This window comes from Tetrao urogallus (genome assembly GCF_951394365.1).
Source record: "Tetrao urogallus genome assembly, chromosome: 5".
Classification (NCBI taxonomy): domain Eukaryota; kingdom Metazoa; phylum Chordata; class Aves; order Galliformes; family Phasianidae; genus Tetrao; species Tetrao urogallus.
The window spans coordinates 9,958,541-9,984,935 of NC_136818.1; the positions used below are offsets into that span (position 1 = coordinate 9,958,541).

The 26,395-nt window shown below is 44.3% G+C and overlaps 1 protein-coding gene across 3 annotated transcripts; it reads right to left on the reverse strand.

The window, feature by feature from the left end:
* Nucleotides 1-6,196: 6,196 nt before the first annotated feature.
* KDM4A (lysine demethylase 4A) lies at nucleotides 6,197-25,805 on the reverse strand (the record flags this gene model as incomplete). Of its 3 annotated transcripts, none has more annotated exons than XM_079536434.1 (21): nucleotides 6,197-6,337; nucleotides 7,189-7,281; nucleotides 7,900-8,019; nucleotides 8,501-8,671; nucleotides 9,384-9,572; nucleotides 11,194-11,302; nucleotides 12,089-12,144; nucleotides 12,737-12,813; nucleotides 13,082-13,286; nucleotides 14,515-14,693; nucleotides 15,288-15,408; nucleotides 17,149-17,510; nucleotides 18,776-18,942; nucleotides 19,567-19,817; nucleotides 20,590-20,727; nucleotides 21,630-21,733; nucleotides 22,253-22,302; nucleotides 23,607-23,800; nucleotides 24,690-24,804; nucleotides 25,367-25,542; nucleotides 25,668-25,805. In XM_079536434.1, the coding sequence occupies 21 exons, from the start codon at nucleotides 25,803-25,805 to the stop codon at nucleotides 6,197-6,199; spliced, it is 3,156 nt and encodes a 1,051-aa protein (XP_079392560.1). The 3 variants fall into 3 exon arrangements, with proteins under 3 accessions (XP_079392560.1, XP_079392559.1, XP_079392558.1); XM_079536433.1 differs by having other exon boundaries at nucleotides 18,752-18,942; XM_079536432.1 differs by having other exon boundaries at nucleotides 18,746-18,942.
* Between the last annotated feature and the right edge of the window lie 590 nt (nucleotides 25,806-26,395).

Consider the following 26,395-nt stretch of genomic DNA (forward strand, 5'->3'; position numbering starts at 1 on the left):
CTCAGACCCCCGTGCTCCAGAGCAGTTCTTGGGGCCCACAGGCAGACAACCCCAGGCCATAGCTACAGAGGCTGAGAGCAGCATCTCCCAGAGGGACATTCCCACATTCCCACCCCCAGGGAGCAGCGCCTGGACCGTCTCACCTGTTTCTCCTAGGGCTCAGGGCAGGTTGTGCTTGGAGAAGGGCGAGCCTGAAGCACTGCTGAAGCACAAGGCAGGCTGCTGCCAGACATGTTCAGTGGGGAGGGTACCAGGCACCTCCCCAAAAGTGCTGCACAAGGGCTCTTCTGTCCGTCAGCTTCAGGTCAAAGCAGCCAGGCATTCCGGCCTGCCTGGGGAAGGGGTGGGGATTTGCTGTGGGAGGCAAGGACAGCCCAAGCCTGAGGGATTGCCTCAGACCTGCGTCTCTTGCTGGGAACCATCTGTGCAGCCTCAGCACAGAGTCAGAGCGCTTTGGCAGGGCTGCACAGCTGCAGCGGGAAAGAGCTGAGCCCTGAGGCTGTTCTGCACACCAGTAGCAGCTGGGGGACACTGCGGGCCAGCAGCACAGGTGGCGAGTGCCTGGAAAAGGTTGCCCTACACTGTGAAAGGCTGGGTCTGAAAAAGCAGGGCATTAGGGTAGGAGAGACCCTGCTATCTGCAGGAACAGCTCCTCTGGAATAGCCTTGGGCTCAGCTGGAGAAGGGGATGGGGCACAGTTTCCTCGAGCTGGCCCATCAGGTGCCGACGTGCCTGGCTCACAGCCCGGCAGCTCACAGCCACACAGCCCCATGAACGCTGCCTTTCTTCTCACTGCTGCGCTGCCCTTGGCAGTCCCTCAGCTCCCTGGCTGGGGAGGGAGAAGAGCCAATGCCTGCTTTGCTGTCCCTTTCCCCTTGCCAGGTTTCAGCAAAGCACAGACCCCCATGTTGGGGTCTCCCCTGCTGTGAGAGCGCACAGCAGACCCCTGGCTCACCAAGGAGACATTCTGCATTACCAGCTCGTATGCCTAGACAAAGCAGAAAGGAAAACACAGAGGTCCCTGGCCATTCTTCACAGACACCAGCTGTTACACAGCATTTGGAAAGATCTACCCAGCTGGAAGCAAGGCAGCCAGCGAGGACTCGCCACAGACTTCTCTCTGGCTGCCAGCACAGCTGCTTCCTTCATCTCATCCTGGGCTCCACTGAGCCAGACAAGCGAGAGCTGCACCTCCAGTACAGAGCCAGGCCTCCACTGCAGGCAGTCACAGCTCTCGTGCTCATCCTCCAGCAGCAGTCCTGCATCCCCAGCAGCAGGGCAGCTCCGCATGGACCTCTCCCCATTTCCCGCATTGCTGGCAGTTCCTCTGCACACACCCTGCAGCCAGCACCCGCCCAAAGTGCCCTCATCCTGCACCCAACATACCGACAGGCACTTTGTGCCTCCTCCTCACCTCCCTCCCCAACTTCTTTCTCTTTTAATGACTTTTTTTTTTCTTTTTTTTTTTTTAATCAACCCCTGTTGCAAGGTTGAGCACTAGAATTAACCCAAAAGGTATAGGGGTATTGTATTAAAGAGCAGCATTTGAGGTAGATAGGCTGAAAATGGCAGCCCAGGCATACTAACCAACCACCAACCTCTCCCCATATCTCAGGCTTAACTGGGGGTCTACGGGTAGAATACCTCTTTCATTTCCCTCTTTTCAGGCTTTCCTACCTCCACTCCTTTTTGTCTACAAATGTACTAAACCCTTTTAATCCTTTTCCACTTCCATCCCACACATTTCCTTCTATCTCTGGGTGCTGTCAGAACAGCCTTGACTCGCACGTGGTCGCATTACTCATGCTGCAGCAAGGAGGCTGTGGCAATCATTCCCGCATGGTTTGGCCACAGGTTCCTCCAAGACAGCAATCTAGTGAGTATTTCCCATTCCTCTGCAGACCATGCTGCTGACGTCAAAGGAAGCCTACCAATACACACCCCCAGCTACACTGGTTATGGGAACCAAGCAGCATTTATCCCACCTCAAGTGTGGCACCCTTCACTTATTGGAATGAAAAATCTAACGCTGCTGAACAGCTCTAACAGCAACGCAAAGAAATGAAGAATGAGCACAGGAAGAGAGTAAAAAGCCCAATGTTCATTTTTAGCAATACCTCCCCTTGTTCATGTCAAACATAAAATGTTTTCACACACATTGACCCAAGTGCACACACCTCAAGGATCTGCATAGTGCCCAAACAAATCTGTCAGGAAAAAAAAAAGATGTTAACACCTTCCTCAGTTAAAAAAGCTGGCCCAAGGAATACCTGGCATTTTAGACTCCAAAGATATGGGCTGAAGTAATAATCCCACCAATAACCCATTTATTCAAGGTCACTCAGTGTATCAGTAACAAAAACCCTGAAGCAGAACAATCTCCTCTCCCTGACTGCCAGTTTAGTGAGTGGAAAAAAAAACACCAAGAGTCATCACCAAGTAAAGAAGATCTGACTGCACCCAGGTAGGACTTCCTGATGACCACTCTTGTGGCACTGCCACCCCTTCTGCTACAGGGGGAACATAAGACAACTCTGCAGTTACCTTTGCAATTGGAAACACAAGGAGAATTCCCAAGTCATGCTGTTTTAAGATTTTAAATTATCTAGAGGTCATCCATTTTGAAATTAGATTTATTACATGATCAGATTGAAAACAACATACAGGCTACCAAAGTCTTGTTTTCACCTCGTGCTTGCATTAAAAAAAAATGAGCACAACTGCAGATGTGTCAGACAACAGGAGCCCAGTTAGAGAATGGAAGAACTGAGATGCATGGAAGCCTCTGGGTGTGCCATCAGTCAGAGGGCTGCGCTCCTCACACAGTTCAGGATCAGTTCAACCCCAGCTCAAAACACCAGGGAGAGAGAAGGAGCAAGCAGGCTGGATTCTACTTCTGACAGCGCTGACTCTGGGCATCTGAGGAGGCTGCTGAAGGAGAAAGGTCTCCTAGAAGACCAGCCACGGGCAGAAACATTACTGCAGTCAGGTGCTTCACAAAGAATACAGTCACCTTTTTATACGTTATAAAAAAATAATCACTGGCTCACCAAGCTCATTCTGAATTAAGAACAAGCCACGATTATGTCATACTAAAAATGCTTTTTGTGGGTCCAACCTGAACCAGTTGTGGATGGACGCTCCATGAAGAATGAAGTGAGGTCTATGCCTGCAGCATCGCGGCTAACGGACCTAATTAGGGGCCACAGGAGCTTCCATGGGTGTACTGAGGATGATTTCCTATTGAACACATTCCAGAAGCCCCTGACTAGGTGATACTTCAGCAGCACTTCGTCCTCACTGGAATGATGCTGTAATAGGGATAAATACACTTCTAGAAAACAAGCCACTGAAGAAAATTATTATCAGTCAAGTTCAAACTACCAGTAACTGAAAGCAAATGTACCTTTGAGACAGCTGCTCTGAAAAGAGCTTTTATGGCTACCTGTTATACTCCAAGCCGTTAACCCAGTGTTCTTTTGACAAGCCAAATAATAGGGATCCCCACCCCCACACATCAGGATCACTGATTTTAGAAGTTCACAGACAGGAGCCAAAACGCAGTTCAGTCCCTGCACCGCGATAAAGTACGTTCACATCTGAACGATGCAGCACAAGAACCCACAGGACATTTGGGAAGGCCCTTGTCTCGGAGTGCACGATGGCAGCCTTTTCCAACACAGTGCAGCCAGCTGACAAGAGCAAAGTCTGGAGCCTGCGGGAAACACAGCAGAACAAAGCTCCAGCTCCAGAACAAACGCTAAGCATAGAAGCTCTTGAAAGCCATTCAGTACTGCTAGAAGTGGATAGCAAAACCTGCTGCCGTTGAGCAGCAGCACTCCACACAAATCCAGCTGTTTTGTGCTTGGGTTATCCATGTATGATGAAGCTGTTCAGAGCCAGGTGTTTGAAGCACAGGTAGCACACAGCACCTGAAGGTGCACTTGAGTAATACGGCAGTTTGAGAAGAATGCCCGAATGCAGGCATCCTTTTACCTGGAGGAGGAACGGCAGGTGGTAAGAGGAGTATGTTTTTCAGTAATATGAGACAGCATTCAGCCTACTTGAAGTTAATTCCAGATCTTATTCGGATATGCTGAAAGAACAGAGGCAAGTTTGTTGGGACCCTGCCACCTCTTCCCCATGTTGGCTAACAGCATATCACCTCAGAGAGGCTTAGGTACAGGCTAAGATGTCAAAGTGCAATTCCACTTCCATCGCCTGGGCCAGAGTACCTGCAGCTACTAGACTCTGGCTGTAATGCATCCTAGTTTTATCATGTCAACTATTTCATTCATCAGAAAGCAATTTAATACCCTGAGACCAGGAGTTTAGGGTATGGAATATTTAAAAAAAAAAAAAAAAAAAAAAAAAAAAAAGACACAAAGGAAAGCTGCTATTTCCTTTCAGAACCTGTTCAAGCCTTCCAATACTGATGAACAAGGTATTCCACCACAAAATGGAATGAGGGAGTCCATACAAAATTGTGGTTGTGCAAATCTTTGCTACTCCTATCAGCTTCCTGACCCTATAAAAATGTAGGGATAAGTAAGATTTTTCTTATAAAAGTTGTAGTTTCTTTCTTTTCTGGTCAAGAGCTGTATCACTACACAAGACTACGTTTTATTGCTAATCACAGACGGACGCACCAGGATTTCAGAATAGTTTGGTTTATAGCATTCCTACGTAAGAAAAGGAAAAAAGTTACAAACCCAGTTTTTTGCAGATACACTGCTATCTCCCTATAGAAGCAGGGATGCATTAGGTCTGTTTCACTAGAAAATTCTCCTCTTTAACTACTTCTGGAGAACGTTACTTTATTCTTCTTCAGCAGAAAAGTCATCCCATCATCCTATGCAGAAAGGAAGGTGGCCAATCTGCTCCACAGCCCCAAGACCCTTTCCTACAGAATGGGAAAGGAACAAATATTTACACGGCTCCTGCTGTGGCATGTTAATGCTTACGTTGCTCGGAGCAAGCTGGCACACCTTCAAGGTGCACTTACTACCCAGCTTAATTCACGTTCCTATTGCTGAGGTAGCAAGTCCTCACCAACACAACTGAGAGGTGCCCGACTTATGCTTTATAAAAATGCTGTGGAAACTTTTGCTAGACAGCAACGTGGCAGCACTCCTACTTGAGAAGAGCACTGCACAGCTCCTCAGTAATACATACGGTTCAGTGCATGCTTAATCTGTCACAAACCCAACAGCTTGTGGCCACACAAAAGGCAGTGCTGCCACAGAAAAGGTACAGCACTCATTCAGGTGCCACTGCCCTGTCGTACTCAATACTGTGATGCTTGGATTTCAAAGGTGGAGAGTTAGTTGGAACTCTGCCCCTTTCTTCATTATTGCATTAATTGGAGTGGGAAGAAACTCAGAAGAAACTCTTGGGTGATGAATGTCTATTGGAAGGTGAACGCTTAATCTTGTTAGAAGGCTGCACTGTGCAGGGCTCCAGACAGATTTTTTTTTTTTTTTTTTATACTGAGGCACATATAGTTAAGAGTAATTAAATCAAAACGAGCATTGGAACAAAAATATCAAACGGTTAAATAATCTGTCCAATAGGTTCGGTTTCACATTGCACCTGTTCACACGAGCACCTCCTGTCTGCTTGGATCTGAACAGCCTACAGCTCAACCATCAGAAAGAAGGTGCTGAGAAACAAGAGTCTGAAGCTGCTTACAACAAAAACAAAAAAAGGATATAAATATAAAAAGAGGTTCAATATCAAGCACCAGTAATACTGCCTGCTCAAGCCCATGTGTAGCCAACAGGGAGACTCTCAAAATCAGGAACATTATTCAATTAAAACAACAGACTTTGTACTATTCTGCAGCTGCCAAGATTCCTGGCTACAACTCCCAGAAGAGTTTTTCACCTGTCAAAATAGTCTCTAAAAGAAAAGCAAGATGGCTCAACGAGACGAAAGCAGCACCCTCTCAAGCTGGCTTGTTCAGTACAGACCCAACTTCAGACCACGAGATCGCAGGCATCAGCAAATGGGATCCGTTTCACCATCCAACAGCTGCCTGAGCAGAGCATCAGCTTCACAACTTTCTTTAAAAAAACAAAACAAAACAAAACAAAAAAACACCCTGGATTTGAAGCATCCAAATATGGCCTGTTGTACTGGAGCGTTTAAATCCTTGGGGGAGGTGGGCATCTTCTTCCTCTGCCACAGGCAGTGCTTACTCCATGATGGCCCGGTACAAGGCAGGTTCAATGTAATCTTCCCGGTAGCGTGAATTGATCACTCTTTGTCTCTTCCTCTCCTGCCTGACCTCCTTCTCTGCGAAGATCTCTGTGAAGCGCATATCTGAAGCTATTGACTAAAGGAAAAGCAGAATTAGTCACCAGAACACAGTCCAAATCCCTGCCTCCACATTCTCCTTCTGCGTGAAAGATAGGACCGGGATGGGACACTTGGAAACATTCACACCTCTCAAAAAAATGACCTCTTGGATTTCTGTGCACAAGAAAAATATTTAAGAAACTGGTTTTAAAAGTCTGGGGATAAGTTTACTTGAGCTGTTAATCAGAGACCTAAAGAATCACAGGTTTCAAACTTAACTGAGTAAATAATTTAAGTTCACAGTTGCTTTCTTAAACAAATAAACAGTTTATTCCAATTCCATGCAATCTAGTATATTCTGTGCTTTATTGTGCAGGCAGGTTTAAATGGCTGGTCACAGGAATCATCTATTTCATGCTTTCTTAAACCTTCAATACACTGTGTGCCTCTCAGCAGGTTCTGCAGGACCATGCTGTAAAGCAAGATACCTAGCACACAGTCCCTAGTTACAATTTTCATAGTTGGAAGCATGAAGCAGTGGAACAGGGACACAGAGAGGTTGTGGGATCTCCATCCTGGAAGACAATTAAAACTTAACTGGAGGGAACCATTAACAACTTTGCCCAGCTTCCAAGTTCAACCTGCTGTGATCGGAGTGACCCTGCGCTACTGATTCCCATTATTTTCAGAAAGAGAACAGAAGTTTTTCTCTCTATATCCCCTCTGTCCAGCTCTCCTTTTGTAGCCTGACCAAGCCACCAAGCTTCCCAACAACTCAGCAGAAAATCAAGCTGCAATCTTCTGTTGCTGTGCACTCAGCTTGCTTTTCCAGGACAAATTAAGAACAAATGAACTTATTGAGTAGATATCCGTACCCTGTTTACCTACCAGCCTTGACTTGACTCTCTTAGGAAGCTCCTCTTCCAAAGTGTACACATCATCCCTTTTCACCATCAGCTGTGAACCATCCTCAAATTCCACCTGAAAGAGAAACAAGTTGTTGTGCTACAAGTCTCAGAATTAGAACCCTTCCACAGCTACCCTTGTCTTCTCTCCCCTGCAGAAGCCTCCCATGAAAGCCAAGTGGTAAAAAGTCATTTCATATGATACATATGCAGGTATTTACACTGGAAGATTCTTTAACCAAAACCTCACCAATCCCACAACAGTAAAAGCAGCCAAGAAAGTTCTGTGACACTCTTTCAACACTCAACAAAACAGTCTCCTTGAGCACCTGAATGTTATCACCTTCTTAGCACTCACTCCTTTGGAAGTGTGCGAGGCAGAATGCACTCACAGCAAGCAGCAAAAAGGATAGAAGACTTCTAGATTAAGCCAGAGGAACTGAGTTTGCTCAGGAAAAGATCAGTGCTTTTCAGAAGCTGAGACCTTCGAACAGGTAGCCAGATACAAGCAGAGCTGCAAGTAACCACCTTGCTGTTAATTCCAGCAGCTGTTCCTAGCAACTGGCATTGCTGAAAACACCGAGCAGCTGCCTCTCAAGCATTTTAGCATGTCCCTCCTACAGTTCTGCTCATTTTGCTAGTGGCTCTGTTTATTTACTTCTTGCAAGCAATTCATTTTCAGACAGTTCTGTACCTGGTACATCTGGATTGCATGTGATGCAACAAACTTGGCTCCATAAACCTGTCCATCTGTCCATCTCACCTGCACAACTTCACCTTCAGCTGGAGGACCCAACTGAAGACAGTCTCGACTCTGTAGCACAAAGGAGAAATTTGGGAGATAAGAAAAAAGAAAAAAGAATAAACAGGTTCCCTGTGTGAAGATTCAACAACGCACAGGGGAATCTATCCCAGTCACATCAGGCACATTACACAGCACCCCAACAATCGCTCCATTTCAGGGACTGAGGAATATCTGTGTCACCTGTGTCCAAATCATGACTGTGGTCCTGACTTCAGTAACAACTCATGCAAGAATAGTGTAAAAGTAACAGTGAAGTTATGGACTTACCATTAAGCAGCTCAAGATTAGCTACACTCCCTTAAATCTGTTCTTAATTTAATGCAAGTCGGTCTCATGTAACACCTGAGATGCAGCACATCTCAATCACAACATGGCCTAGGTTTGGAGCACACAATAAATCCCATCCTGACCCAGCTTTGCAGTGGCAGGAATTCATTCACTTCATGTGCCCTCTACTGGAGCTAGGCTCCCAGTACATAAGGTAACATACCACAATGTCCTCTGGATACAGGTTATCACTGAAGGAACCATCATCAAAGTTGACCTCGTAGAAAGTCTCTTTTGCGAGGCTGACCACTTCGCACTGATAGAAGCGGCCATTCTTGTGCTTGCTGATGACTATCTGCCCAGGTGACAGATCTTGGAGTGCAGCCTTAGCTCGCTGAGAAGAAAAAGCACTTTTTAAACACAATGACAAAATAAAGAACACATTGAAACCCACAGCTCTGGTGCTGGCAGAGAAGGAAGCAAAATATTTTATATTTGAACTCAAGTGAGTATCTGTAAACTCCATCAGCAGCATTTTTAGCAAAGTTCTAACTCCAGTATTTAAAATGCTTAAAACCCAATCTGTTAGCTACAGCTGCCCAATCCTAATGCAAGCTACTTAGTAAATTAAGCTCTCATTCTTCAGAGCAACACAAGGCATTCACAGTCAATATTCTCTAATAGACTGTTGTGATTTTGAAAGCTAAATGGACTACACAAGAACTTTACAAACTGATCAATCACTTAAGCATGAAATTCTATGATAACTCACGCAGCCTGCTGGAGCCCCAGAACTAACACTTGCACATCAAACATCATGGCATAAGAACACTATTATTCTTTGTTATAACAGCCACAGGAGAAATGTATGCTCTCAGTCCGCCTGGGCAGCAAACTAAAACATAGCCAATGTTATAGACCTAGCTAATAGCCAAGATAGTTCAGAGCAGCAGCAAGCCTGAGATCAGAATCCAAGACCAATATAATTAGATTATGCTGAATATATACAAGAGTCGAGCCTTCAACAAAGTTTCAGTAGAATTACACCATCTAAAGCCTTTCAGTCCCTTCAAGATACTGCAGTTCAAATCCTAGATGTCACTCACCTCTGCCTGAGATGGGATCTTATGCCTGAAGCAGGTAATGAAGACAACAAACGGCCAGTCATCAGGCTGCATCATAACTCCTGCTGCCTGGGCACAGCTGACATGAAAGGATGTGGGACACCGACCATGGGAGCACTGTACACAGCAACCTGCAATTCTCTTCCTTCGTTTTTTACAGAAGATGCATTTCTGTGGACAGGAAACTAAAGGTCACTGGATGAAATAGGTCTAAAAGTCTGATGCTGTGTCAGTCACGCTGAGAAGGCACTGCTAATTTCCAATGAAAACAAACAGAAAGATAACAGCTTGATTTCATGGCAAGAATATTTCTATGTACGTAATTTCAACGATAAATAGTATACAGTAAATATCTACCAGCTCAGCACGCACAAGGCATGTGGCCTAAGAATTCTGGCACAAGGGGATGTAGGATTACTCAGCCTAGAATGCCTGAAAGTTAACAGGGCCCTTCAGCCCTGGCTATTAAGTTACAAAAGACAAATAAAAGATTAGAATAATGGGTAAAGATCGAGGCGGGGGGGGGCGAAAGTTAATACAGAATTAGCAGTTAAAATTCTATCACTACTACCAGTGACCCAAGGACACCTGGATCAGGCCTGATTGGGCACTGAAGGACACTACCCATAACACACTGCAAAATAGTTATTTCTTCCTTCTTCACTGACCATGAAGTGGAAATTCAAATCCCAACTGCTCAGCAATGGTAATTAGTGACCAAGAATTGTTTTGCTCTGTGCAAAAAGGCCTAACTGCAGAATGGGTTAAAACAGCCTGAAGCAAGAATGCCAGAGACAGAATGATTCCATGTAAAGAGTCATTTCCCTTATTAAGGAGGTAAAAAATGTTGCAACTCTGTCTTGTTTCAGTCATGGTATTTAAGTGCTCAACGATCAGCTTCCAGCTGATCTGGAAGTTGCTGGGCTATGACCCCAACACAGACACTCAATGCCAGGATAGGTGTTAGAGAAAGGGTATATAAGGGTATATAAGGGTATATAAGGGTATATAAGGGTATATAAGGGTATATAAGGGTATATAAGGGTATATAAGGGTATATAAGGGTATATAAGGGTATATAAGGGTATATAAGGGTATATAAGGGTATATAAGGGTATATAAGGGTATATAAGGGTATATAAGGGTATATACATATAGGCTCACGATGCATCTTTCTGCACTCCCTGTAGGACTGCTTCTAGTGCTAGGATTCTGTCTAATGTATTATAACATCTTCTTAAATTTCAGCATAAATATGCATTCAACTCGCCTCCAAAGATAAAAGAAAAATTCCACAACAGCTGTGAGGAGTTAAATACAGCTGCTTTCTTGCTGAAGACGTTCACTGACATTTCCATATTTTGAATGACCTACAGAGATGCTGTTTTGTGAGGTGATGCTTTTATTTTTCCCCATTTTTCCTTCTAGTCTTTGCTGAAGACAATATAGAGAGTTGGAATCTCAGACAATTTTTAAGAGAGGACTTCTCACAGAAGAAAGCCTACAGATTCAAATAGTTATTTTCTTCCCTGAGAGATTCTGCAGAATGGAAGCAAACTATTTTCAAACAGGTGAGAAAGCAGTTTTAACAAGGGACAAGAAGACTAAGAATGAAAAGAAGAGTCCAGAAGGGACACGCAGTATCTTTCCAAGGAGAAACTACATTTTCTCTGATCTGCATTGCATACAAGCAGTGGTATATTCTCTTACTGAAGGCTAATGCTCTCAGATAGCATTAGCAAGATGAACAAAACAAAGGAAAACCCAGCAGTGAAGCACAGGTGCTCCTTACCAGTCTGAAACGTTGCAGGGGAATCTTGCCGACATCTACAGGACTGCGCTCTGCAATGTTCACAAATTTTGCTTCCAGTACACCAACAGCACACATGACATGAACCCACCTGTCAGGACAGAAGAGTTGAGGGGGGAAAAGAGTGAGTACGATCTCCACAGCATCCTCTGTCGGACTACTGTAAGTAAATGCAGTTCTGATGAAGCTTGCCACATAAACTTAGTTTCTGCTTCACTACACAGAGACTGAGAGCTGGCAGTGCAATCTTCCCTTCTACTACTAACACAAGTTTTCTTTATACTTTTAATCTGCTACTAAACAGGTTAAATAGAACAGCAATTTAGTTTGACTTATGCTGGTTGTACACCTGCATTTTGAAAGCATGCCTGATGTGTTTATTCTCTCTCAAACATGCTTCACAGTAATGGCTCAGTCACTCCTGAACTCATCTCAAGACAATGACCAAGAGGCTGCGGCCCCACAGCCTTCAAAAATGTTCTGGGTGGGATAAGTTTCAGTTACATCATAATGCTCCTGGTCTGTACCACTTAGTTTGCATCAAATAACTTCAGATCACTCATCATGTGAAAGGATGCAGGGCAAATAGCTGCACCTGGCATACTTGCTACAGAGAAACCCTGAATTTCGCTCCTTGAAACTGTAGTTGTCCCGTGTCTCCATCTCAATACACTTCATGGAGAAAACAAAGTCTTCTGTGAGAATGTACTGAGATTATTTCATCAGGAATCTACTTTTTGATTTTTATGTGGTACATTACGCCTCTGTAATTTGGTCACTCTGTAACATCAAATGCAGACATTTGCTTTGCGAGCCTCGCCTCATCTACTGTGGAACTGAGCTGCTCCCTGAAGATCAAAAAAGCTGGAACACTCACTTGTCATCATTGGCTCTTTGCAGTGCTCCTCCTCGTAATGAACACAAACAGCAGTCCTGTCACAAGGAGAAAACATTAGCCGAAAGAATGAAGAATGGAGTCGTGCACTTGATAAAAACTTGCTCATCAAAATGAACATCCGGACAAAAAATTGTTTCACTGTCAGAAGAGAGCTAAACGCCTTGGACGGCTCAGCCCTTCATCTCTCATCAGTTGCTGCACTTACAGCAACAGATGTAGACTTCAAATCTGGCAAAGGCAAAGCCTGAAGTTCTTGTTATAGGTTCCTTTTACAAACACAATACCCTATATCCTCTGAGGACGTCTAAATGGATGTGAAAAAAACATAAGCAAATACAATTCCCAAGGTCAAGATATTCTGCTTATCTAGAGCCTACACAGCTTGTCAAAGGCAACATCTCCTGACAGAAGTTACTTTCTCTAACTGCCATATCATATGCTGAGGACTGAGCTATTCCCACACTGATGCGCCGACTCTAGAGATCAGCAGCTTTGCACACGTTGAAACAATTACATGCCTTCTTTACACAAGAGAGATTAAAACAACTGTAACACCATGGAATAAACTTTGAAGCAAGTTCCCAGATGTACTGTACTCCATCCGGAGACTCTCAGAATGAACTTTACCTCTTCTAAGGCATTTTCTGTACACCTGGAGCACATCCAGTCTTCAGTGGCCTTGTCAGGGGATACACCATAACAACCTAGAACAGACACAGCTCAGTTGCAAGCTTACCCTCCTGTACCACTCACAAGTAAAGTAACAGTAAAAATCAATAAGCCAAAAGACAAGGCTGTGTATTTCATGTTGTTCATACAGCCAGCTCCACACTTCAACACCCAGCACTGCAAACATGTACTGCTCAGATGACAGCTGGACTTGCTCTACTTGTACATTAAGGGACGGGTAGAAGCTTACTGGGATGTACAGACTTAACCCAGAAGGCCAGAGTTAAGACTAGTTGCACTCACTTGCATGAACGCAGACTTGGCAGTTCCTGCAGGTGATGAGCACGCTGGTTCCATCTTCCTCTAAGTAAGGGGTTGAAAGATTGAGGTCAGTGCTGCAGCCAGTTGTAGTGAAGCACATTTCAGGAATCAGGGGCTTGGTTCGGATCTTCCCATCTGCAGCACCTGCAGTTACTCCAGAGTTCTGACTGCTGCCTCCACATTCTGCCTACAAGGGATGCACATAAAAGTTTTGTTTTACAAGCAAAACCATCTCATCTTCACTCAACCATTACTCCACACATAATTCTACTTTCAAGAAAAAAGGCACTGAAAGATTAAACAGCTAGCAGATTTGGTGGAAATTAATTTGTTAAAATCCTTAGTAAGTGCAACGTGAAAATTAAATTATTAGTGGCTAAATGCATTGTATCCCTCTGATAAAACAAGCAACGTGCATGAAAAACTGCATCTCTTCCAAAGGAAATCCAAAGGATTCCTCATGGAATCACCTAACCCACCTCATGCTCAAAAAAAAAGTATGTCTGCTGCATCCACCAGCCCATAATGCCGCTGCCCAATACTGTTCAATCATCTTTAGTATTGAAGGATTATGATCACACAGCTAAATACTTGTTTAGATCTGAACTATGAAAAAGTAACGGGAACTGCAACAAGTCTAACAGGCTTGAAACTAATTTGTTCCAGGGAAAAAAGCACACTAATAACAGTTTCACAGTTAAAGCTCAGAAGACTTTTAGGCTAAGCTTTTGTATTTATTCATTTAAACTGATGTCACAGCAATCATCAATTACATGCAAAGTTAACTGAGATATGACTCCATTCAAGCTTTCTAACAGCTAAAAAGAAATCAATCTTCTTCTCTGAAGAAATGTTTCAAACTATCCTTTGTACCACCTCACAGGCCACCACAGAGGTAGAATGTCCGATTAGAAGCAGGCTGCATGGTAGAATGAACCTGCACTGTCCCTCCTGTATGAAAATGAGAATCTAACATAAAGCAACCAAGGTGGAAGCATTTCCAGCAAGTCTTCTTTATTCAGCTTCTGTAACAGATTTGCACTGCATGTCAAGCAGAAAGTAACCTTTAAGAAAGCTGAAGAAAACAAGTATGGCTTTTGTTTTTTGTTTTAAATAAAGCAGCTAAATACTTTTCTTCACAAAGGAAAAAGAAATATTTATCTAGCATTTTGTCTATCTGTAAGGGTAAGTGAAGTGAGTTCTCAGACTTGCTACAGACTTAAAGTTTGAACAAAGATCACAGCTGCAGCTCCATTCTTGGAACAGTCCCTCCTTTTCTGCCTGACAGACTCACCTGACAACCTGCAGCTAGACTTCTCTGCGTGCTGGCACCTGGAACATAACCTAACAGACAACCACACCAGCAACCTTTTCAGCCACCTCTACTACAACATTAACAAACCTGGACAACGTACCTGATACGTCTGGAAGAGCATGCAAACAGCACAGTGAGGAGACTGCTGAGCCATGGTCCGATTGTACTCTTTTTCAGCCTCAAAATTTGGTGGTCGGTTCTGCCAGAGCTGGCTAAGTGGCTTGGCCCAAGCTTCTGTCTCCTCAGCTTCTTCTTCAGGAGTTAGTTGCTCTGATGCCTCTGCAAAAAGAGATCGTTAGTCAGGGACTATGTGTTCTTACATAGACATCCTTCTTGCAAAACACAAAACAAAACAAAAAAACCCCTAAAATAAATAAAGCAAGAAATTAGGAATGGAGATGACAAAGACTGGCATAAGTTAAATTTGCAGAAGAGTGTTGGGAGCTAGTAACATAGCCTTATTTTTAAGCTGCACCTACTAATCAAGCAACCATGCATCAGATACAAAACAGGATTATTGGCATCGGCCAACAGCATCGACCCCAAAGCACATCAAGACAAAGGCTGTTAGATAAAGAATGTATCTATTCTATTTAAAAAAACAGAATAATGAATATTTACACCAATTACTGGAATGCTCTAAAACTGACTCAGTTATGGGACAGCCTAGGGTACTAGTTTCATTTTCCTTTCAGAGCTGTAATTTTCCAAAGAGCAGTACAGGAAAGAAGGAAGTCACTATTAGGGAGGAAAGATTAATGATGTGAACAGAAGAATGAGACAAGCACCTCATCTGTGATGCAGAGGTGTAACCCACGCTGTCCACCAAAGCTATGGCCCACCCTAAAGCTTCTCAAACTGCACAGGGCTTACCATCATCACTAATGCAGTCTTTAACCAAAAGCGGGTGGTGGCGTGGGAGCTTACTCAATGGCTGGCGACGACCCTTGGACTTCTTACTCTCCTTCATTGATTGTATGTATTCCTTTGTTACCTGGACAACGAGAAGCAATTCAGCAGTCAAACTAGCACACGTCCTTTTGAACTCTGTAACAATATATGGTGAACTTAAGAAACCTCCACAAAACGCACGTATGCTTCCACGATTTTGTTTCTAACAGTTTTCAGATGTAAACCTGGCCAAGCTTGTAGAAGAACTGCTTGCACCACGTCTGCTACGGAAAATCACACAGCAAACTTGGTGTATGCTGACTATTCAACTACGTACGTGCTCTGTTGAGTCATTCACAGACAGCACAGGTCTCACTGTGGCTTTTATAAAAAGCCCACCTATATAAGAATGGTGTCAAAAATAAAAACAGACAAAAGACAAACTGAATGATTGCACTCAGAAGGGCTGCAGTAAGAAGTCTCAAGCCTTCTGGAAAAGTCAAGAAGGCTGTATGCCTACTTAGAGATTCCGAGTTAAAAATGAGTGAAGAGCTCACTCAAAATAACAGGCTGATTTTAAAGGGAAGGAAACTTTCACCCCATCTGCTCATTACTTATCTTGGTGTCTTCCCAGACAGACTGGAAGGAGGAGACTACAACAATGGTTTTTATATAAAGCTATGGGTAGAAGAAGTAACAAGTGACACATACTGACAAAATGACTACTAACCTGACAAGTAAGGCAATAAAGGCAATGATTTTAACAGCCCATAACAGTAAGCCACTCAAGAGATAAGAACATCCTTTCTTTGAATCTGTCAGTCCTTTAAAAGCAGAAGCAAATCTTAGATTAAACGCAACTTCAATCTCAACAAATGTCTTTTCTTTTATACAACAAGCCAGAAGAGAGCAAAACCAATCATCATCTCTGCTCTCCTACATAGAGTTGGCTACAAGAGATCTCAGAAACAAACATGCTTTTGTTCTAATGTAGACCAACATTCCCAGTTACTGCCTAATGGAAAATTTGTTTTAAAACAAGCCATACTGGGGAAAGCCATCTACACCCATTCACAATTTCTTGTTTTCCCTGTATGTATTATGAAATGGAAGTGCCAGCATCAGCAACTCTGTGTCTTTCATTTAAGTGTATGTGAGAAGTCTGTCATTTTCAATTTTATCAATAGATTAGCCCAGCTGCTGCTCCATTTATGCAATTCCTGAATTCTGAAGACCCAGCAGTTACCAGCCTCCCACCACTTCAACTCAGAAGAGAACAAAGTTATTTGAGAAGACAACAACCACTGGTAATATTTTAACCTACGGTAGCCTTCTTTTGGTTTGTCTAGTGAAGGATTCATTAAACATTCAAATGTATTCTTATCCCACCCAGTCATTTTTGTTCCATCCTTTCTTTCTAAAAGAGGACACGTGCCCATGTGTGCAACTTTATAAAAACATCAAACAAATGAATGTGGTCACAACAAAGGCTGGATTGAAGTAGATTCACGTCAGGTATAAACAGGTGTCTGTTACCATGAACGGATCTGGATCAGCCTGTAATACTACCACCATCTCGAAACCACCAAGCTACCCTTTTCCTTAAGGCACTCGAATAATTTAGTGATGATCTCAAAACATCTCCCTTGTTTTCTAGAAGAGTAAAGAAGGTGAGGTGTTCACCTTTGTTTCCTGCTGTATTGTAAAAAAGAGAAATGACCGAGCAACCTGATACACAAACAGGCATGGAACGAAAAGTAATCTGCACAGGTAGAAGCTGTGGCAGCAAACCCATGAGCACACATTACAGCTCTCAAGCTTTTAGTACTCATGCCATTCATACCTCTGCCAATTCTTGTTCATTCACACCGGCTGTAGCACTGGCTTTCTTTCCTGAAGTCTGTTCGTTGTCAGATCCGCTGGCATCCCCTCTAGCATAGCTATGGACTGTAAGCACCCCAGCTGGCTCAGGTAGAGTTCTTTTTGGCAACAGATCAGTTGATTCAGAGTCTGAAGACCCTGAATATGCTGGTGAGCTGGGCTGAACACTGGAAGGTGCACTCTGCTTTGAAGTCGGCAAAACTGAAGCAGAATTTGAAGTATGGGAGATGGAGAGATCCAACACAGCTGCCTCTTGCTCTTCCTCTTCTTCTTCCTCAAGCTTCACCACTTTCAGTTCTTCAGATTTAGCCATGCCCACACGATCTAGAAGAAAGGATATACTGACTTTTTCTAAAGTCTGGGAAGCAGAGAGAACAGCCCACCACCACTTGCACAACGTCAAATAGGAAAGCAGACTGGACAAAAAATGATATGTGATGCTAAATCATGTAAATAGCAGCTCATTAATTCAAACATCAACAGAGAATAACCTATGTATCTGCTCATTGCATCTTACAGTACAGAAACTAGGGTATATGAAACCACGTCAGAAGGTGGACTCAAAAGAAACAGCAATGTATGGTCCCTTATATGATGCAACTGAACACTGCAACTCCTGGCCATCTAAGGCTGGGGGTGAGAGCTTACAAGGGTTCAAAGGAGACTAAATAGGGAATACAAACAAAAAAACAACACCAAACCAACAGAGGATTATTAAATACAAATTGCAAATAGAGGGACAACAGAATATGAGACAGCAGTATCATATGGATTTGCCTTCTTATATTGTTCCATAGGCACCCCGATCCTTCCTAGCCAAGAACTGTCCTGCTACAAGCCATATTAATTTTCTTCTGGCATACTAATTACAAAATTATACATCTGTACAGCATACCAGAGCCACACTACCAGGTAATAAGCATGAACAGGTCACACTGTACAACAGTGATATATAGAGGACCGTACACTACTGACAAGTCCAATGCATTTCTGTATGCTGGCAAAAAAAAAAACAAAAAACAGAAATTGGCATTCCTAGCTTTTTAAGCAAGCAAGTCTCATGTGATACTTCCCTTTAATTCAGCTGAAAGAAAACATCCCCATGACCTGCTGCATTCAAGCAGCTATGGAATAGCTCCCTATACATTTATTTTTCCTTCTTTTTTTTTTTTTTTTTAAGTGCAATTCTCACAGAGGAGTTATCCACACATAGGTCACAAAACAATTCCAACTGTATTTATCTCACTTCCTCAAAGTGCTTACTACTCAAACAGTGTCAGCCACATCTAACAAAACGTACTATCAAAAATTGTACAAGCTGCACTCTCTGGTCTTGAAAATTAAATGACAACTATCTTGAGTCTCATGACAGTAAGTGTCTGATGTGCTTTCCATGGCTCTGACAAATTAGGATCTGCTTAATTATTATTATTTTTTTTGGATGTGACAACAATCTACCCACCAGCCTGCTGTGAGACAGCGACACAGTTTAGTTCAGCAGCCTCTGTTTCTGAAGACTGAAACACTTGGTCCTGCAGTACCAGGATAAAGCTTGACACAGTTACCTGGAACCTTGTGTCCCTGCTCACTCTGCTGCGTCACTTCTCCTGTAGCTCTCTCACAAGGTTCTGCAGCATTTGCTTCATCCTGAGCAGAGCTCAGCTCCTCTTTGGGGAAGGCCTCGCTCTCACTCACTTCCTGAGGTACTTCCAGGCACACTCTGTGCCTTTTTGTTCCTATGCGATGCTTGGGCACGCTGCAGAAGACAAATTCACGCCAGGTTACCAAACACATCACAAGCTTGCTCAATTTCTGTCTAGATACACAAAATACAGCCTGCTTTGGGTCATGCTGTTTTATGAGACAGTACCTTGCAAGCTGAATCATTCCCAAATTATTATCTGTTAATTGTATACTAGGCAGTTATGTTCTAGCCAGATAGAAGTCTAGTCTTTACCTTAAAAACAAAACAAGCAAACAAAGCTTCAAGAATATTAGATGACACTGGCTGAAGAAGACTTAACTGCAAAACATAAGATGATGAGCCCATCACAATCTTCAGCAATTGAGACTACTGTAATTTGCCAGCAAGTACCATCTCATGATCCCAATACACTGCCTTTTCCTTCTGACCTCTAAATGCATGCTGCACTTTGGACACACCCATCCAAAGACAAAGGACTATCTTCCCAGCCAGTGCATTCTCCATCTATCACTGACTATCATCAGCTTGGATCAAAACAATAATAAAAGAATAAAAAAGAATAAGCTCTATTCCCAAGAAGAAAACAAACAAACAAACCACTAACTCCAACTGCTATTGTTTTGCATCAGGATCCAATTGCTAATAATTGCAGTAGAGGACTATGTGCAGCATTACCTTTTTGTCTCATCCCCATCCAGTTCCTCTTTACATCCTTCTCCTGTTTCCATATCCTCAGCATATTGCCTCCCACTCTTGACCTTTTGCATGAGATCCCCTTTGAGGAACTCAGCTGCTTCTGGTGTTGGAAGAGCGTGGTCAATGACAGTCACATCCTTCCCAGCTTTCCAAAGCTTGTAACGGTCTGGCTGGTACTTCCTCACAAACACATCCATGGAGATCTTCACCATGTCCTTCCGACATGAACACTGGAGTCACAGAAAATATTTAAGTAAGGCTACATCCTGAACAATTTTACTCTGCATTCCTATACCACTTTGCTTTCAGGAGCTTAAATAAATAAAAAAGACCCCAAAAGCTGCACGTATTTAAGCCTCAAAACTTTCACGACCGCCTCCTAGGAAATCGAAACAGCATAGGCACTAAAAACTGGGCAGAGAAATCAGCAACAACCAGATGGAAGAAGATGCTACAACAGTAGCAAATAAAGAAAGCCCACCAACCCATTTACAGAGTTGCTGGTAGAAGCTTAAAAATCCGTGAGCTCACACAAAACCAGCCAGTAACGCCAGAGGTTGTAACAAGACAGCCCACCCATTGCAGCAGAAGTTCCTCTTAGCTGAGCAGAGTTACAACTAACGTTTGAAAGCTTTGACTTCAACATAATTTCTGAAAACATAACCCACATTTGCAAGGCACCTCTACATGGACACAATACAATGCAATCAAGATTCTTCTTTGAAAGATGCTAGTTAGCCACCCGCACTTCTCCAAAGCCACGCTTGATTTATACGATGATTAAAAAACAAACCAACCCCCAAAACATGCTTTATGCTAAAGAAGGACGGTAGGCTGACTGGAGACGGTTACCTTACCAGAAAGGAAACATCACATCTTAAATTGGACAAAGCTGGACTGAATTCACTTCCTTAGAACAAACATCAGGGGCTCAAAATGAGCAGCAGAGCATCGGGCACTGCATTCAGATTATGCATAACAGAATGGCAACAAACCACTCACCAATACAGACTGCTTCCCATACTCAATCCACCGAAGAGTAGCAAAGTTGGTGGATTCAGCACAGTTAAATCCGTGATTAAAGCCAGCATGATAACTATAAGGAAAAGTTATCATGAACTCTCCTGCCTCCTGTGTCACCTAGAAGACAATTGAGACATCATATTGTTAATCAAAGCTTAAGAGTCTATTTGGTGAATCTAAATAAAAACAGTTCCTGTACTCCTCATGCACCATATCTGAATCCCCAATCCATACAACAGTAACTGGATTTGCTTGCTGCAATGGTAAATCTTGATACTCATTTCCATTATCCTCCTATTTGCCCAAAGTACCTGTTTACTAGAAAGCAATACTCTTATCACTTTTTACTAAAACACAACTGGATGGATCAAAATAGCACAGAAGTACCTATACATAGGAAACACACTGATAAGCCATCTGGAATTTATTAAGACACTCATTTGTATTTACTGCAGGTTTGGCTGGAGTGCCTAATGCCAACTAAAATATTTATTCACCTTGGAAATTTATTGCTGTTCTCATTTGAGTACAGCTTTCAGTCAGCTCCCCTGCACGTCCCTGCTGCCTAGCAAAGTTCCACACAGCCCTTCAGCAGTCCCCATAGATCTAACAGGGTTTCTGGATAAGGCCTGAAAGACAACTGTGTGGTGGGAAGGAGGAAGCAGAGGCAGCAGATTATCAGCTTCAGAAATAATTCTAAAATCACAAATGCCATGAAATGGGAAACAAGTCATACTGTGAGGAGCAGCTCATGGGGAAAAACAAAAAAAAGGAAGGGAACAAGTCTTTAAAAAAATTCTCTTTGACAAACATGCAGCTAAGCAGTGAAGTTAAACTATCACAGGACAAGTGTAATTTCTCACAACCTCCCAATAAACAAAGGTACAATGGAAAAGCATTCCTATGTGGCCTTGCTACTCCTGTTTTCCTCCCTAAGCACCCACTGGTGGCTGTTAGAGATGAGATGGATGTGTGAGCCTTTTTACTGAGCTAGAGTAACTGCAATTACTTGTCTCTACCTTATCAAATGGGATGCCGTATTTTTTCAGAATCGACGGAGAGATCAAGGTCATCTTGTGACGGAGAAATGCTTCACAGCTCTGGGCACTTCCTGGAAAGAATCCTGTTTAAAATGAAGGAAAGGTATGATGTTACCACTCTGTGCTGTGAACTGGACTTATTTTTCAGTAATTTTTAGGTTAAATTTACTTTCTGAACAGCACTTTCCCAAGGCCTAGAAGTATGGGCCAACTTATTAGGACATGAGTTTGCGCTCTGATGAAAAAGGAGATGCCTTTACCATATCCCCATTTGAAAGACAGTAAGAAAGACAACACACAGAAGGATCTTCCCCAGGCTAAAACCTTCCAGATCTAACAATCAGCAGGTAAGGATTTTCTCATTAAAACTTTTACAGACCATAGCTGCATTATTTGTAACGTGACATTTTTCTTGAGCTTATACTGAAAACAAATGGAAGTAATCCCACCTACATCCTGAAAGAAATGATCAGTTCAATCGTGCCAGCTTGTGCACTCATCAATGTTCACAGGCACGTCATACTCCAAAAGAGCTGAAACCTGTAGAGGCTCCACATCCCACAATCTGAACAAGATGGGACATAAAAGAATGGCACAGTTACCTTTAGCAAGTCTCTCCAGTCGCTTGCCATGCTCTGGAGGAATAGAGTACCTGCAGTCAGAAGAACAAGTTTGTTAAGTTCAATTGACACGACAGAATCTCATCTCCACACTGCCTCCTTCAAAGTTTGATGACATAGAGATAAAAATCTTTACCAAGGAATTTCACCTCCCTTCTCAAGGAGAACTGAGAGAAAGATGACTTCTGTGGACTTCTGCTTAGCAGCCAAGGAAATAATAATTCCAATTCATTTAATTAGCAGATCTGTGCAGCAAGGCACATAGAAAAACGCTCAGTGACCCGATTTCACAGGAACACAACCACTAGTATGCCTAGTATAAGAAACACAGAGCAAAACAGAAAATGGAATAACATCTTCCAGCTGCTCAGACCAAGACTGGACTAAATCACACAGTGCCACATCCTCCACCTGCACAACTGGGATGTGTTTGGCAGTACTACGTCTTTCTCTGCACACACCTTTTTATGTGTGCCACAAAACTCCAAGCTGGTTTGGCTACAGTAACTAAAACCACTCACATTTCTGGGACAGAGCGCTATAACCTGCTGACTAAATCAGATTAACCTATCAGCAATGTTAACTTTTTCCACTTAATACTGCAAAAGAAGCAACAGCCAAAAGGTTTCATTTGACTCAGCTACTCTGTTCTCTATTCCCATGTCATTGCCACGGCATGGGGTTGCTCGCTGCTCACATGGTGCTAGCTATTATTTCTGACTTCAAAGTTGTATTAAAAGGCAGCCAAAAAGACTAGTTTCCAACAAAACTGCCATGGAAACAATTGTTGAAATTGTTTGAGAAATTCACTTGTGAACAGAAGGGAATGATTCACTCTTCAAATGCAACTCATACGAGAGAAAAATTCAGGAATCCTCACTAAAAACCATCACGAAGGCTCTGACACTGGACAACTGTTCAGCAAAACCCACTGCTCTGCTTTTACCTCTATGATAAGTAACTAAATTTCAAGCTTTGTTAAAAACAGCAGGCGTATTACTTCTACCTGGCCACTGTAGAGCTCAGGAAATCACAAGCAAGATTTCCAGGTTCCAGCCCTATCACACCAGAGAGCGTCCAGCTTACATTATAATTCTGAAGAGCTCTTTGCATCAGAACAGCAATTACACTTTCAAGAAGGAAGCCAAACAAATTTTACTGAGGCCACGTACTGGTTTCAGCTTCCTCACAAGTTTCTAACACTTTTGTCACCAGATATTACTGCACTGCAAGATAGCAGAGAGAGTAATTTTCAACTATCATAGAAAAAAATATCAGAAAATACAGGTGTCAAAGTGGTAAATTTGCATCTAGAAGCTATCATAGAAAACCTTACCACGACTTAGGCTCCCCAAAATGCAGGTAATTAATACTGTAGAGATCCATGTCCTCAGTATGCCAAGCAAATGAAGTTTTCCACATGCCAAAATAGAGGTAAGGAGTATTCACTCCTTCAATGGTTATGCCGCTCTCATTCTCCACAACATCCAGGATCGTGTTCAATCTGCCAATATTCCATGCATCCACGTGCTGCAAAACACAAGCCTTGTGTTAAACAACCAATACAAAGAACCGAACCACACAACTGAGACAAGTCACAGAAAGTTATCAGTTATGCTTATGATCAAGTGGCACGTCACGACAAGTCATTTTCTGGCACAGCTCAAATTATCAGCTAGCTCACCTACACCAAGTTTCCCCACAGTGTAACCTTACCTACAGATTCTCTACCAGACAGTAAAAGAAGCAACTGGTCAATACACAAAGGATCAGGAGGAGAAAGGATCAGTCACAGAGTTACAGACTTCACACAGTGCAGAACAATAGTGCAAGCCTGAGCTGACAGCAGACCAAAACCTCTTGAGGAACACTGTTCATCCCAAACATCTTTTAAAAAGGAGCAAGTTATAATTCAAGAGGCTAGCAACCAGACTGTGTAACCTTTTCAAATGTTTAGCATGCTAACACACACAGTGACCACAGAACTGTCATATCAAAACAAAAGCACTAGAGAATACCTAAGCAGTGCATGTTCACTGCCTAACACTTATCAGGATAACACACCATAAGAGCACAAGAGTGGATCTTGCATTTCAGAAGCAAGCTGTACTACACTGAGTCATAGAAACGGCCTGGGTTGAAAAGGACCATAATGATCATCTAGTTTCAACCCCTCTGCCATGGGCAGGTCACCAATCATTAGACCAGGCTGTCCAGAGCCACTGAAGTGTGAACAGTGCTCACAGAGGTGCCCCAGAACATTACCTCTAGAAGCTTTCTTTAACTACCTGGTTTACATGGAAAGTGTTACTGTCACTAACTCCTTCTGGTAGCTAGCCAAATGCTGTGCTGGCCTTTATAGAAGGCAGTACAACACATACAAGGATAAGTGCTACTTGAAAACCAAAACAGTGCTTACCTTGTCATAAAGTGTGCCATTAACATCAGCACCATAGATGGGGGCGTTGAACGTAAGGTTCTTCCAGTACTTTCGTTCAAGGTCTTCGAAGTCTGTGTAGCGAGGTGTGCAGTACCTTAAAAACATCAACCAAGGGCTCAGCATTGGTACTTGAGGAGTTTAAAACAAGGTTCTCCACCAATGAAAAAAGACAAACAAAAAAGATACAACAAAAATAGCAAACGCACCAGACAGAGCCCTCCATCCCCCGAACAGCAGCCACAGCTCTGATCCCAAGGGACTCGGGAACAAAGGAAGAGAAGGAAAATGCCTCTCCCCCACTCTCAGCCTACTTTCAGTTTTGGTTAGCACACTTCTCTCAGCTCAGCACAATTTCCCTTTCTACTGCTGCGCCTCGTGTTTGTAAGCAAAAGATAAAAACAAAGTTTTAAGCGACTGGAAAGGAACAGCCCTACTTCCCTACTCCCTGTTAGCGAACTAGCTGAGCTCACCAACGAGACGCCCGCATGTTCCACCCGCTGCTGCTCTGCACGCTAAACAAAGAGCACGGTCTCTCAGGGCAGAACGGAGGATCAAACTCAGCACCGAACGCCTTCCACACAAGGACTCACAGCTCCCCAAGCAGCGGCTCCGCGCTGCCCCCCGGGCACACAGGCACAGCTCGGGATGCTCCTTACTTGTCGCTGTTGGCGATCCGACGGAACTCGCGCACCGTCATGGCCTTCTTCTGGATGTTGTACTGCGTGAAGAGCCCGGACTGCCCGGTCACCACCTGCTGGATGGGCGCGGGGATCACCAGCTCGTCGATGTCGTCGTAGCACTTCCGCGGCTTCCACTCCTTGGGGGGCACGATCTGAGGGAGAGGCACGGGGTCGAGGTGACGGCCCGGCCTGCCTGCCTGCCTTCCCTCCCCGCCCACCCCCCGCCACACAAAGCGCAGTCCCCGCACCCCTCAGGGCCCGCTTCGCCCCGACGCACCTTGGCCAGCCCGGCGCGGTGCGCTCCCTGCGCCTCCACGTACGCGATGTAACGGCTGAAGTCCCGGAACTGCTCCATGGTGGGGCGGAAGGTCATGATGCGCGCGCTGGGGTTGAGGCTCTCCAGCTCCGAGGCCATGGTGCCGGGCCGCCGCTGCACGGAGGAAGGGGTTGGGGGGGGGGGAGGGGGCGCGGTCACAGCGCGCACTGCCCCGCACCCCGCGAGGCCCCGCCCACGCCTCGCGCGCACGCCCCACCTCCTCCCGCTGGCCAATCGCCGCCGGATCCGCACCGGCTCTGCCTCTCCATTGGCGGAGCGCACCCGCCCGTCAGGGGCTCCTTCCTCCTCGCGGCGCAGAGCTGCGCTGCTTCACGCCCCTCCCCCCAGCCCCGGCCGGGCCGGGCCGGTCCCGACGAGGAGGGCTGCGAGTCCCCGCCCGGCGAGCTCACGTCAGCTCCGCGTCCCGCTTCTTCGCCTCTTCCGCCCTCCCCCCGGCTCTCCGCCACGCCGCCGTATCGTTCCGCACTCCGTGCCCGGTGAGTCCCGCAGGCCGCCGCCGACGCCACCGCGGCCGATCCCCGCCGCCCGAGCCCCGCCCTGCTTCCAAGCCACGCCCCCTACCCGCCGCCCCGCCGCCCCGCCTCCGGCGCCGCAGCCAATCGCTTCCCGATCTCCCTTTCGCAGCCAATAGGAATTCGACGTCCGGTCGGGGCGGACCAGCGAATCAG